We start from the raw sequence: 15,000 nt of genomic DNA on the forward strand, positions 1-15,000 counted from the left end.
GATTGCTGTACTTTCACATCTCAGATTAGCCCTGCTGTTCCATCATGGCACGCCTGGCCTCCCAACTGCAGGAGGAGGTGACCTGCCCCATCTGCATGGACATTCTACAAGATCCTGTCACCATTGACTGTGGGCACAACTTCTGCCTGCAGTGTATCAGTCAGGTTGGAAAATCGTCGGAAAATATCCAGTGTCCTCTCTGCAAACTCTCTGTGAGTAAGAGCACGTTCAGGCCCAACAAGCTGCTGGCTAGTCTCGCAGAGAAGATCCGGACTATGGATCCTTCTGACATCCAAGCAGAAAAGGAAGACTCAAGATGTCAGAGGCACAAGGAAAAGCTACATTACTTCTGCGAGCAGGATGAGGCGTTCCTCTGTGTGGTGTGTCGTGACTCCAAGGACCACAAGACCCACAATGTCACCTTGATAGATGAGGCTGCCCAGAACTACAAGGTAGGCACCCGGGCCCTTCTCTGTCCGCAGCCCAGCAGAGTAGAGTTCACTGGGGAGGCTCCAGTTGGTTGACACCCATTGCTGTACTCTTTGTACTTGAGTTGGCCATTTATAGCCAGGTCCAGTGGGCTCAAAGAATTGAGTTCTAGAAAATGCCCATCTGTAACCAAGGCAAGAAGAATCAGAATAGTACTCTAGGGGCAGGCAAGATGACCCAGAGGGTAAAGGTGCCTGTCTTAACCATTAGAACCCACATAGTAGGAGAAAATTGGTTTGATCCCTGGGACATGCAAAATAAAAGGAGAGAACTCACCCCTGAAAATTGTCTACACACACACACACACACATACACCCCATGGCACTCTGCTGAACTTGCACACATAACTAATAATGTACTAATTTTTAAACACACATTATTATTAATTATTTTATTTATCTGCATTTCAAACATTCCCCTTTCTGGTCCCCCCTTCATGTTCTTTCCACCCTATCCCCCCTCCCCTTTGCCTCTAAGAGGGTGATCCCCCTTACCCACTCCCACCTCACCCCTCTAGCATCCCCCATCTCTGGGGCATCAAGCCTCCACAGGACCAAGCGCATTCCCTCCCACTGAGGCCAGACAAGGCAGTCCTTTGATATATATGTAGTGGGGATTATGGGCCAGCCCATGTGTGCTCTTTGTTAAGTGCAAATTTTAACTCAGAAGGTCTCATTCGAGTCCAGACTCCTCAGGCCACTTATAACCTTCAAGGAATCATTTTTCCTCTCCCAACCAGCCACTGCTAATTTACAAAGCAGAGCCTGAGACATCCAGATAAGCCAGTGCTCTTCTACCATAGAGCTCCATCCCCTGGTTGGTCCTGGCCTTGCCTCTCTGTGAGACAGATGAAACCTATCTCTTAAAGAACATGGTGGGAGGGATGAGGAAAAGCCTTCCCCTGACAATACCAATGCATCATCCAAATGATCATTAGTAGTATTTTCTCAAGTCACTAAAAGTCCATTTCTTTCCATCACCTCCTTGTTCCTATCAAGAGATGGGGGCCAGGGAGGACTGCTAATAATGACATCAGCACCCTGGGACATCTTCCCTGCCTCCCAAGAGTCAGAGCCTGGCTGAAGCATCCTCTCCCTACAGGTGCAGATTGAGTCACAGGCCCAGGATTTGGGGCAAAAGGACAAGAAAATAATTGAAGAGAAAAAACGAGGTGAAGGGGCAATCTGGGCGTTCAGGGTAAGAAATGCTCATTCCAAACACTTCTGGGGGAAACTGAGGCATTGCTGATGAAGCTCCTAGCCTTTATACACCAAGCAGGAGTAAAATACTGCTGATGTGGTGGTGAGGGGCAGGGCAGAGGGGTGCGTGATGCCTGAGCCATGTTCCTGGGCCATGCTCCCAAGCTGTGCTAACCACTGCCTGGATGTTGTGCTAGATCTTCTGCTCCTCCACCCACAGCAGGCTGTGTAAAGAACACCCACACACTGGATCACCCGAGCCCTTTCTAACTAGAGACTCACACAGTAAGAAGCGACAGAGACTATGAGGCCATTGAACACCTCCACCTCATTTTGTTTGCATGTTTAAAAAAAGGGTTTATTTTTATTATTTTTATGTGTGTATATGTATGTGTCTGCATATGAGTAAAAGCCATTCATGTGAATACTGGAAAAGACCAGAAGAACTGGAATTACAGGCATTTGTGAGCTGCCCTACGTAGGTGCTAGGAACTGACTTCTGGAAGAGTTGAAAGCATTCTTTTATCCATTTGTTGGTTGGTTTACATCCCAAATGCTGCCCCCCACCCCCTGGTGATGCCATCACCATCTCCCCAGATGCTGTTGACTTGGTTGGCTGGTTTTTGGTACATCCACAGAAAATTCAGTATGAAGGCAGTTAAGCTGAAAAGCCTTCTTTCTTTATCTTTCTTTCTTGTTTCTTTCTTTCATTTATTTGTTTGTGGTTTTCTCCCATTGATATTTAAGACAACCTTATATTTATTTATTTTTAGATCTAATTCTTTTTTTTTTTTTAAGATTTATTTATTATATGTAAGTACACTGTAGCTGTCTTCAGACACTCCAGAAGAGGGAGTCAGATCTTGTTATGGATGGTTATGAGCCACCATGTGGTTGCTGGGATTTGAACTCCGGACCTTTGGAAGAGCAGTTGGGTGCTCTTACCCATTGAGCCATCTCACCAGCCCCTTTAGATCTAATTCTTATGAATGAGCGCTTTGCTTACACATAATATGTATACCAGATAAATGCCTGGTACCTACCGGTGGAAACCAGAAGAGGGCATAAGATAACCTGGAATAGGAGTTAAGATGGTAGTGAGTTACCCTGTGGGTTATGGGAATTGAATCTGAGTCTTTTGCAAGAGCAGCAAGTGGTCTAAACAACTGAGACTCTCCAGCGCCTACACAGAGAATCTGATGTAGCCCAAGCTAGAAATTATTATGTAGAGAAGAATAGCCTTGAATTTCCAAGCCTTTGTCTTTCCCCCAGCGCTGGATTACAGAGCTATAATAGCATGCCCATTTTATACGGTGCTGAGGATTGAACCCAGTTCTTCACACATGCCAGACAAGCATTCCATCAACCGAACTCCACCCTTACCCTGGGTTTTCAATGGTGATATTGTCTGTCTTTTGTGGAGATGGTGGCCCAAGTAGTTGAGCCTGGCCTTGACCTCCTGAAGTGCTGAGATTACATAGTTGTGCCCCAGCACATCTGGCTGGTGTCCTTAAGGCAAAGGAAAGCATGTCATCTGGTCTAAATCTGTAAGTACTTTGCCTCCCCTTTCCAACAGGTATGCCCAGAAACTTTTCTGAATTGGTCTCAGTGTAATCTTTAAATACACTTAAAGCGTGAGTGGTGCCAGGTGGTGATGCACGCCCTTAATTCTGGCACTTAGGAGGCAGAGGCAGGTGGATCTCTGTGAAATCAGGGCTATCCTGTTGTACTTAGTGAGTTCTGGGCTACCTAGGGCTTTATAGTGAGACTTTGCCTAGAAAAAAAAAGAGAAGGACGGGAATTATGAGTTTAAAGGAGGCTTGGAGGACCCTTCTCATGCCCACCTCATATCTGCATCCCCTCCTTCATCCCCAGGCCCAAGTGGATCTAGAGAAACTAAAGATCCTTGAGGAATTCAAGCTCCTGCGCCAGAGACTAGATGAGGAAGAGAGTTTCCTCCTGTCCAGGCTGGACTGGCTAGAGCAGCAGGGAGCCAAGCAGTTGAAACAATATGTCACTGTGACAGAGAAGCAGCTGAACTCACTAAGGAAGCTCACTAAATCCTTGAAAATAAGGCTGCAATCACCATCCATAGAGCTACTAAAGGTGAGTCCTTTGTGAATAAATAGATTCTCCTCTCTCTCTCTCTCTCTCTCTCTCTCTCTCTCTCTCTCTCTCTCTCTCTCACACACACACACACACACACACACACACACACACACTGGTTTTCTAAAAGACAGTTAAGAATCTGAGTTACATTATAGTCTAACAGCTCCAAATACCTGGCTCCTCCATGCCTTTTGTTACATAAATCTAAATTTCAAAAAAGCCCCATACTTCCTGAAATGATATAATAGTCAGATATTTTGTTTGGAGAAATTTCCCTGAAGCTCCCTTCAATGCCATCATCCCAACCATGACCCATATCTTTCTTACTTTGAGGTATCACATTTGATAAAGCTCCTCACCAGGTTTTAGCGAGTAGCCTCTCCTTCCCCATAAGGCTCCGTTCTGTTGTCTCTGACATATTGCAGTATTTCTTTCTATAGTTCTTCCACCCAAGGCCCAGTGCTCACCAGACCCTTTCTCTTAATAAGCCTCATTTTAAAAAAAAAAAAAAGATTTATTTATTTATTTTATGTATACGAGTACACTGTAGCTGTCTTCAGACACACCAGAAAAGGGCATCAGATCCCATTACAGATGGTTGTGAGCTACAATGTGGTTGCTGGGAATTGAACTCATGACCTCTGTAAGAGCAGTCAGTGCTCTTAACCCCTGACCCATCTCTCCAGCCCCTTAAGCCTCATTTTTAAAGTATGTTTTTTTTTAATCACATATTTTCCTGAATTAATCCACCAACTGCTGCTCTTCTTCACCTAACCCAGAGGGCCTCAACCTGTGGGTCATGACCCCTTTTGGGGGTTGAACAACTCTTTAACAGGAGTCACAAAAGACCATCAGAAATATCAAATATTTATTTTTCAATTCATAACAGTAGCAAATCTACAGTTATGAACTAGCAATGGAAATAATTTATGGTATGGGGGGGGTCACCATAACATGAGAACTGTATTAAAGGGTTACAGCATTAGGAAGATTGAGTGAGAACCAAAGCCCCTCCTATAACTCAGGGTGCTGAGGCAAGAAGATTGTTGCTAGTCCAAGCAAAGATCTAGACTGTCTTAAAGAGCTGGGCATGTTATCTGTGGTGGTTTGAATATGTTTGGACCAGGGAGTGGCGCTCCTAGGAGGTGTGGCTTTGTTGGAGTAGGTGTGGCCTTGTTGGAGTAGGTGTGTCACTGTAGGAATGGGCTTTGAGACCATCCTCCTAGCTGCCTTAGTCAGTCTTCTCCTAGTAGCCTTCAGGTCAAGATGTAGAACTCTCAGCTCCTCTCTTGCCAGGCTTGCCTGGACACTGCCATGCTCCTGCCTTGATGATAATGGACAGAACCTCTGAACCTGCAAGCCAGCCCCAATTAAACGTTGTTCTTTATAAGAGTTGCCATGATCGTGGCGTCTCTTTACAGCAATGGAAACCCTAAGTAAGATAATATCTCACACCTGTAATTCTAACACATCAGAGTTGGGAGGATTTCCCAGATCACTGGAGTTGAAGGCTAGCCTGGACACACACCACACACACACACACACACATACACACACACACACACACCGCCACCACCTACACACCACACACACATGAAAGAAAGAAGAAAAAGAAAGAGAGTCACACAAAGTTTAGAACTTTTTCTTGTTTTTGAGACAGGATCCCCTGCAGCCTGGGTGGCCTGGAATGGGTTATTGTGATGTAACCAAGGATAACGTCATCGAATCCTCCTACTCTCTGATCATGAGCTGAGATTTCAACATGTGCCATTACACCCAGCTCACAGTCTAGAACTATAACCTAGGACACATGTGTTACTTAGAAGTATACCTCAAGGCCAGAGAAATGACTCATTGTGCAAAGGGACAAACCATCAAACCTGAGGACCAAAGTTCCATGCCCAAGACCTGTATGGTGGAGGAACAGGGCCAAATCGCCCAAGGTTTCCTCTGACCTCCACCTGTAACTCCAGCGCCAGCAGGTCCTGATATCTCTGGCCTGGTAGGGTACCTGCATTCACATGCACAACCCCCCCCCCCACATATATACACAATTTAAAAATAAAAAATAAAATATATTAAAAGAATTATTCTTAAAAATTAATAAACCTTAAAATATAAAATACAATTAAAAATATATTTCCACCTATATTTCTAGTAGCTACATTAAAAGGGAAGGGAAAAGAATCATGCATAGTGGCACACCTTTAATGCCAGCACTTGGGAGCCAGAGACAGGCAGTTGTCTGTGAGTTCAAAGTCGGCCTGTAGAATTCCAGACCAAGTAGAGCTACTCTGTTTCAAAAGAAAAAAATCAGATAAAAGAACATGTAATAAAAACATTTTAAACATTGTCTTTAACCCAGTATTTTAAATATAACTGTTTCAACTTACTTAAACACATTAATGAGCTATTTCATATTCTTGAGTGTTTTTTGGTTCTGAGTCTTTGAACGCTAGGTTGTCTTTTGTACATTTCAATTTAGATGCCAAAGCACCAATTGTGGAGGTAAAATGTAATTAGTCCTACTAAACCAGCAAAGTGGTATTTAATTGAAAGTGTATTTGCAGTGCTTTGGTTTTTAAATTTAGGTTTAAAATAGTAAAAATTAATTTGGGGGAGTGATGTGATACACTCCTGTCCTGTCAACACTCAGGAGTCAGACACAGAGGGATCATTAGTTCAAGACTATCATCCAGGGCTGGTGAGATGGCTCAGCGGTTAAAAGTGCTGACTGCTCTTCCAGAGGTCATGAGTTCAAATCCCAGCAACCATCTGTAATGATAAACAAATAAAAAACCTATGGGCTGGAGCAGGGGCCAGAGTGAACGGGGCCAGAGCTAGAGGGAAAAGAGAAGGGGGAACACCATTGAGAGCCACTCCATCCTTTATCCTGACACTGCCAAGTTGAGCTCCCTGTTTTTGTATTGGAGGCAAAAAGTCTGTGTCCCAAATGTTACTTTCTTCTCTCCTCACTTTGCTCCCTCTGTTCCTTTTGATGTTTAAACACTGTCCCATCTATATCAGGAGTTTTGGGGGTGTTGGTTCAGAATGGGATGGAGGGGGAGGAGGAGGAGGAGGAGGAAGAAGAGGAGGAGAGAGGAGGAGAGACAGAGGTCCAGAATGGGATGGAGGAGGAGGGGGAGGAGGGGAAGGAGGGGGAAGAGGAGGAGGAGAAGAAGGGAAAGAGGGAAGGAGGGAGGAAGAGAGAGAGACAGACAGAGAGAGATGGAGACAGACAGTAACAAAGAGAGACACACACAGAGATAAAGACCGATGAGTGGGAGCCTCCTCTTGCTTCCTGTGACTCAGGTGAGCTCTGACGCGGTTCTTTCTTTCTTTCTCTTCCAGGACATTAAAGACGCCTTGAGCAGGTATCGTGGGCATCCCCAGTGCACTGTGGTTTCTGCTTCACTCACACATGCAATGTTCAGCATAGATCCAAGTGTGTTCACATTCCCCAATAACTTGGCTATAAACTATTTCCGCTGAGATGGGGAGGACCCGGCCATCCACTGTAGCATGTGGTCTGTTGGGTAAAGGCACATGTTTTTCCACCCAGCTTTACAGAAGTCTCTCCCAGTTCCCTCTTCAAATCAAGTGAGTCCTGGTTTCCTACTCTACCTCCCTCCCCTTTGCCTTCTCTCTTCTCTGCATCCATTTCCCATCTTCATTTCCATATCTCCTTAGGTCTGACCTCACTCAGCCCCATATTCTAACACTCAGCTCACTGACTCTATCTGTTTTACTCTGCCTCCACTTCAGGAACCCATCTGTGGCCCTTCCTGCCCACCCTCTACCCCCGGTACTTAACACTCAAATAAACTTATCTTCACAGGGGTAAGGAATTTGAGTTTCTCAACCCAAACCCAGTTCCTGAGGACCTGGAGAAAAAACGCAGTGAAGCAAAATCAAGGCATGAGACCATCATAAAAACCCTGACAGAACTCAAAGGTGAGGGATCAAGGTCAGCCCGTATGCTCACCGGCCTGGGGATTCTCTCCATCATCACAGATGCTGTCTGGGCCTCCCAGAAGCTGGGTATTTCCAAAGCATCAATATCCAGAAATTTCTCAGGCTGCGTTGTAACAGGGAACCTCTCAGGTTTAATGTTGTCTGAGGGTGGCGCCCAGGACAAGCACTCTGAGCTACATTCCCAGAGCCAAAGTACACATAATTTCAGAATTTTTGTCTTATCAGGTGGTGAACATGGAGCTAGATGAATATCCCCAATTTGGTTCCTGCTTACCACATGTACCCCTCCCTGGGCACCAGAATATAGCATTCTCACATAGTGTAGGTAAAGAATACACACCGCCTCTGAAAGACAATGTTAAAATAGAACGTAAAATACAGCAACAAAAACAAAAGCAAGCAGAAGTACAGCAATGCAAAGTTTTGAGACAGGATCTCATCATGTTGCCCAGGGTAGTCTCTTACTAAAGAATTCAAATGATCTCCCTCAGCCTTCTGAGTAGTAGGGACTCCAGCACCCAGCACTGTATCCAGGCAGCACGGGCCTTTTATTCTACATGCTGAAATGATATTTTTTAAAATTCTGAACTAAACAAAGTATATTATTTAAATCTATTGTATTTATTCCTTTTTAAAAAAATATTTATTTTATCTGAGCGGCTGTTTTGTGTGCGTGTATCATGTGCCTGGTGCCCTAGGAGGTCAGAAGGAAGTGGGAGTGTCAGATCCCCTGGGATTGAAGTTTCAGTGGGTGCTGAGAATTTACTGGGTCCACTGATGAAAAGCACTGACTTTTCCCCTCCGAGCCATCTCTCCAGCCCCCATTCTAGTTTCTTTTGGGACACTGCATGAATAGCCCAGACTCTGGAACTCACTATGTACTGTGGACTGGCCCGAAAGTTGCCGTTTTCCTGTCTCAGCTTCCTAAATATCAGCGTTCTCTAGTCTTTTATGTTTTCAAAATGGCCTCTAGAAAATCCGAAACTCAGTGGTTGATGTTCGTGGCTCCTAACGTGTCTGTTCTGCACAGAGCTGTGCTGGAGAGCCACTGTGGGGAGGTCCTAGGGCAGCTAATCCTCTTTGGTGCCTGCTTGGTCCACAGAGATGGTGTGAGGTGAGGGAAATGGCAGGCGCCCTAGCTCACTGCCAAGCCTGAATGATCACACGCTGCGCACCTGAGTGACCACGCGCTGCCCACCTGACGCATAGCGTCATACAGCATGATATTGAGTCACTGGCCTATCAATGTGCACCCTGTCTGTGTGCATGGCTTGTGTACAGAGCATGCTGAATGCTGATTGGATGATGAAGAGTAATGAGAGACAAGTGCAGAGGGTGGAAGTTGATAAATTGTGCGATCCCCCATAATAAAGGGGATAGAGCTGAGGATAGAGCTGCTGTAGAGAGAATAAAGGAAGCTGCATCGGGAAGCTGAGGAAGCTGCTCAAACCCTGTCTTGGTGTATGTGTCATCTTTGCCCCACCTCTGCAGGACGGAGTGTGGGGCGCCTGACAGTGAGGAATCCCAGACCCACCTCTCCCAGAAATCAGTGCCTCGCTGTGTGGTTCTAGTTCCCTGGTTAACCTCTGTGGACTCTGCATTTCCTTTACTCTCTCCTCACAGACAACATGAATGCCGAAGGGAAGAGAGATAAAAGCGCATTTGTGAACAGCCTGAATAAAGAGGAAAGGGAGAGCTGTAAGTCTGGGCTGGTCCTGCTGTTTGGGGAAAATGAGAAATATGAAAGGGGAGATTATCTCCTTATTGGTAGGTTGAGGAAGGTCTAGTGTGTGTGAACACCAGTGAAGAACAGGCTTATAGAACTGTTTTATCCTTTTAAATCTAGAGATAATCATGAGATAGTGACACCTTTTCACTAATTTAAAAATGTTCAAGCTGGGTGTGGTGGCGCACGCCTTTAATCCCAGCACTCGGGAGGCAGAGGCAGGCAGATTTCTGAGTTTGAGACCAGCCTGGTCTACAAAGTGAGTTCCAGGACAGCCAGAGCTATACAGAGAAACCCTGTCTCGAAAAACCAAGAAAAAAAAAAAAAAAAAAAAAGAATGTTCAAAATGAATGGAAATGTCTGCATTCATTTCCCAGTTCCATAAAACTCAGCTGGAGGCAGCTCAGTCTGTAGTTGGAACTGACCTGTGGTCCCGGCTGAGGAGCTGTGACCTCGATGATGTCATCTGAGGTGATTCAGTTATGAGGGTAGCTAGAGTAAAAGCCAGGTTCAGCCGTCAATCCTCCATATGGCTTTTAATTTCTAACTTCTCGTTATCAACCTAAAATTTGCTTTCTATCTCCAATTTCTAGGGAGCCTGCTCCAGAAGAATAACTCAGTGTTGTCCACCTCAGGTAGGATTCCTGCCTAGCACATGGGTCTTCCTGAGGGGGGAACAAGGGACCTCCAGGTCTGCAGGTCAAAATGTTCTATCCGTTACACAGTACTGATAGAGCAGGGGAAAGGTAGAGACCAGACCCCAAGAAGAGGAATCTAACATACAGAACACCCTGCATGAATGACCGTTCTCAGCTCCCCTTAGGGATGCAGGGATAAGAAAAGAACAGAGAGAAGAATAGACAGCTAACCACAGGAGAGAGGGTGTGAGGTGTGGGGGGGAGGACTGTGTGACTGTGCAGACTTCAGGTCCTAGAAATGGGTAAACATAGAGTGAGGGGCAAGCTTCTCATCCACCTCTTCTTCTTAAACTCTACCTTCCCTGGGGAAGGCCTAGCCTCCAACAGGGGACCCCTCATGTGGCCCCCCTACTTGGTCCATGTCCCTCCCGCTGTCTCAGGGGCTTAGCAGTGCCTGTTGTCCTACTGACCTCTCTTTTTTCCTTTCCTGTCCCCCAAATGTCAGTGAATCAATAAAACTGAGGCCACCTCATGCCCCATTCCATCCCCTTTTACATTGAGACATCCTTCATAAGGCAACAGCTCCTTCAACCTAACTCTGGAACAAGGCAGAGCCCCTCATGCTAGGTTCCTGGAGGAGGAGCTGGCTGTGAGCCTGGGCTCTGGCCAGCCTCTAGGTGACCCTGAGTCAGCAGATTCCTTACTGAGGAGAGCTGGGGAAAGGTGTAAGCTGCTCTGCTCTGGATGTTGCCCTTTCCTCTCCCCTACCCCCACCCATTTTATTTTCTTGGTTATTTGTGTGTGTGTGTGTGTGTGTGTGTGTGTGTGTGTGTGTGTGTGTATTTGCACACAAAGAAGGTGAGAGCCACAGAGTGGAGATCAGAAATCTCTCAATGTGTGTATACATTTATCTCAGTGTGTATGTGTGTGTGTGCATTTCCCTCAAAAAAAATATATACATATACACTATATATATATATACACATACACTATATATACATATATACTATATATACATATACACTATATATACATATACACTATATATATATATATATATATATATATATATATATATATATATATATATTGTGTGTGTGTGTGTATGTATGTGTTTCCCTTAGTGTGTGTGTGTATGCACTTCTTTGTGTGTGTGTGTAGTGTGTGTGTGTACACTTCTCTCAGTGTGTGTGTATTCATTTTTCTCAGAGTATGGGTGTGTTTTTGTATGCACTCCTCTCAGTGTGGTGTGTGTATGTTTGTGTATGTGTATGCATTTCTCTCAATATGTGTATATGTGTGTGTATGCATTTGTTTGCGTATGCACTTCTCTCTCTGTGTGTGTGTGTGTGTGTGTGTGTGTGTGTGTGTGTGTGTGTGTGTGTAGTCCTGGAGACTAAATTTGGGATTTGAAAGAGAAATTTTTCCTTCCAGCTATATACCATGAGAAGCTCAAAAGCAGGGGACTGGACAACATGACTTGAGGCTATACCTTCTTCCTCTTCTTTATCTTCCCACAGTCCCTGTGACCCTGGACAAGTCCTCAGCTGACCCAGACCTCACCTTTTCTCAGGATCTAAAGAAAGTGACCTTGTATATTGTAGCTGGAAAAGCTTCCAATAGGCAGGCAAAACCTCGACCATTCTACCCTTTCCACTGTGTGAGGGGTTCCCCAGGCCTTTCCTCAGGCCGTCAGGTGTGGGAGGCAGAAATCCAGGGGCCCTCGGGTGGGGCATGCATTGTGGGCGTGGCTACAGAGTTGGCGCGAGGGTCCCAGATACAAAACGTGAATGAACAGAGCTACATATGGGCACTGCGGATCTCGCCCTCTGGATGCCAGCCATTCACCAATTGTAAAGCCCAGGAGTCCCTCCAGGTCTGTCTTAAAAAAGTGGGTGTCTATGTGAATTATGACTGTGGAGAGGTCGTCTTCTATGATGCTATCACTAGAAAACACATCTATACTTTCCAAACTTCCTTTGATGGGAAGGTCTTCCCCCTTTTCGGGCTCCAAGTTGCCTGCAGCCATATCACCCTGAGCCCTTAGGGCTGCTCACAGTCAGGATGGGATGAAACAAAGTGGTAGGACTGAAGTGTGACCCTACTCTGGCATTCTACACGCCACACAATCACCTGATGTTTCCTCTCCCTGCCTCCCCCAAGTGGAGAAGACAGTGGAATACCCCCAAGACTATACACAAGGTTTTTCGGTGCTGCACTTGGTAGCAGGACCTCAGGAAAGCTTCTGGCTGTGCCCTGCTGACCCACGGGTGCAAGGCGCTGTCCAACAGACTGGCCGCTGCTTTCTCTACTGTACTACCTGAAACTCTCATGGCTCATCCTTTCCTGAGATCTGAGAACCAGAGGTTGTGCAGAGTCGGCCAGTTCCGTGCCAATGCCCAGTTTGCAGATTTGGACAATCTACAATCAGGGATGAAACCTTTTGACATTTCAAAGCATCGGTGTCATCCTCAACAGCTCTGTCTTCAAATTAAAAACAAAATTGTAAACCATCCTCCATGTTGATTTAAATTTCTAATTTTGTGTTAGGTCATATCTATATTCTTGGCCTCATCCATCCCTCCAGCCTAAGGCTCGTTATGACTGGAATAGGTTGAATGGTCGTCAAGGGAACCACACATATAGCATACTACATTTTACAATTAACATTTTTAATGTATTTTACATTTCTGTAATGGGGGAATGTTGCAGGATTTTCTCTGTCCAATTACATTAGTGCAGTTGAGGCATGTGATTGGACAGGGAAAAGGGAGGCAGAGCGAGGAGTTGCAGAAACAGGGAGGTCTCAGGAGGAGGGAGAAGGAGAATGGAAGCTGATGTGGTGTTATCAAAAGGTCAGAATAATTGGGTTAAAGCTTTAATATTATCAATTGGCTCTGAAATTATTTATTGGCATCTTGTAAATTGTGATTTTATTCATACATAAATCTAATTGGTCAACTATAAAAACGGTTAATTAAGCTTTAAGAGTCTGATTTTACTGGGTGTACAGGCTAGCTTTGTGTCAACTTGACACAGCTGGAGTTATCACAGAGAAAGGAGCTTTAGTTGGGGACATGCCTCCATGAGGTCCAGCTGTGGGGCATTTCCTCAATTAGTGATCAAGGGAGAGACGCCCCTTGTGGGTGGGACCATCTCTGGGCTGATAGTCTTGGATTCTATAAGAAAGCAGGCTGAGCAAGCCAGGGGAAGCAAGTCAGTAAAGAACATCCCTCCATGGCTTTTGCATCAGCTCCTGCTTTCTGACCTGCTTGAGTTCCAGTCCCGCATCCTTTGGTGATCAAAAGCAGTATGGAAATGTAAGCCGAATAAACCCTTTCCTCCCCAACTTGCTTCTTGGTCATGATGTTTGTGCAGGAGTAGAAACCCTGACTAAGACACTGGGTTACTGGGTATTGTATTATCAAACCTAGAGGATGGTGGATCTATTTGGTTACTTGAGTGTGGGACTGCCAGTTACAGAGGATTATAGTGGAGAGGGAACTAGTGGCTCACTGGACAAGAGAGCCAGATGCTTCGGGGGCTAGCTTCACAGAGTTGGCAGCGGCAGCGGCAGCAGGAGCACGGGAGCATGGTCCAACCCCTCGGAGAGTTGGTAGGTTCCATTTTTAATATTGCCCGCAACATTATCATTTATAAGAGTTGACTTGGTCACGATGTCTCTTCATAGCAGTGAAATCCTAGCTAATACACAGGGCTACACAGAGAGACTCTGACTCAAAATGGGGAGGCAGGTATACAGTCTGTAAATTTCTCATTGGCAGGTATGGTATCATTATGTCCTTTGTGTTATGTACAAACCAAATGTTCTTCTACAACCATAACCTACACTGTATACATTGTATTTTCTGCTCTGGCTGCATTTTCTGCTTTGTTTAAATACAACAACCTAAGGATGTTTTCTTTCTTACAGTGTTGTAGGCTTCAAGTTGAGAGTAACTGTTCAGGTGTCAGACTGGAACAAAATAGCTGCTTTCAGCTACATGGAAGCTGCCTGCCAGTTTTCCAGAAAATTGGTTTTTTGGCTGCTGTACTTTAAATATCTTAAGGACATTTTCTTGGGATCATAAACAGTCATCCTGAAACTCACTCTGTAAATAAGGCTGCCCTTGAACACAAGAGATCTACCTGCCCCTGCCTCCTGAGTGCTGGGATTAAAGGCGTGCTCCATCACTACCTGGCTGATTCTGACTATTCTTAACTATTATTTTTATTTAAAATTGTTTTTATCACTGTGAGTCTTCTTACCTACTTTGAAGCCAACTGAAATGAAAGCTGTAATTTTTTATCTATAACTACATACTGTAAATATATGTGTACAAATGATCTGTGATAGATAATATTGCCATATAGGATACTGTTTTTCTCCAAGATGCTATTTATTTAATATGTTGAATATGTGTTATTTCCAGAGTAGGCAGAGTTATGTAGTCATTATTTCTAACGTAAGAAAAGCACATAGTGAATAGATGATATCTTTATTTCTTGACTAGATCTCTTAAGTAGAGTTAGCTCTCCTGGAACCCACAAAGTAGATCAGGCTTGACCTCAAATTCACGGAGACCTTCCTACCTCTGCCTCCAGAGTGCTCTGACTAAAGGCGTACACAAGGCAAGCAAATGACTGAGATCTTCAGGGTAAGAGACACTTCACCACTGCTCCTAGGAAGCAAAATCTTCAGTCCACTAGAGCTGCCTGCCACACTGAGATGGGAATTTGGGACAGGACAAAGTCCTGGTGACGTGGTGGCCAGGGAACCCTCTGAAAAGGGGGAAGGAGGTGCTGGACTGGGCTGAGCTTGTTCTGAGCTCCAGCTGCTCTATCAGTGGAGCATGGGTGATAT

At 45.0% G+C, this 15,000-nt stretch overlaps 1 protein-coding gene across 1 annotated transcript; it reads left to right on the forward strand.

The window, feature by feature from the left end:
- Positions 1-44: 44 nt before the first annotated feature.
- On the forward strand, positions 45-12,183 carry Trim31 (tripartite motif containing 31). Its single transcript, XM_021218086.1, has 8 exons — positions 45-452; positions 1,591-1,686; positions 3,564-3,794; positions 7,149-7,171; positions 7,636-7,751; positions 9,396-9,470; positions 10,092-10,133; positions 11,657-12,183. Exons 1-8 carry the CDS (start codon positions 45-47, stop codon positions 12,181-12,183), a joined length of 1,518 nt encoding a protein of 505 aa, XP_021073745.1.
- Positions 12,184-15,000: the final 2,817 nt, after the last annotated feature.

The sequence above is a fragment of the Mus pahari genome, chromosome 18, assembly GCF_900095145.1.
Source record: "Mus pahari chromosome 18, PAHARI_EIJ_v1.1, whole genome shotgun sequence".
NCBI classification, from domain to species: Eukaryota; Metazoa; Chordata; class Mammalia; order Rodentia; family Muridae; genus Mus; species Mus pahari.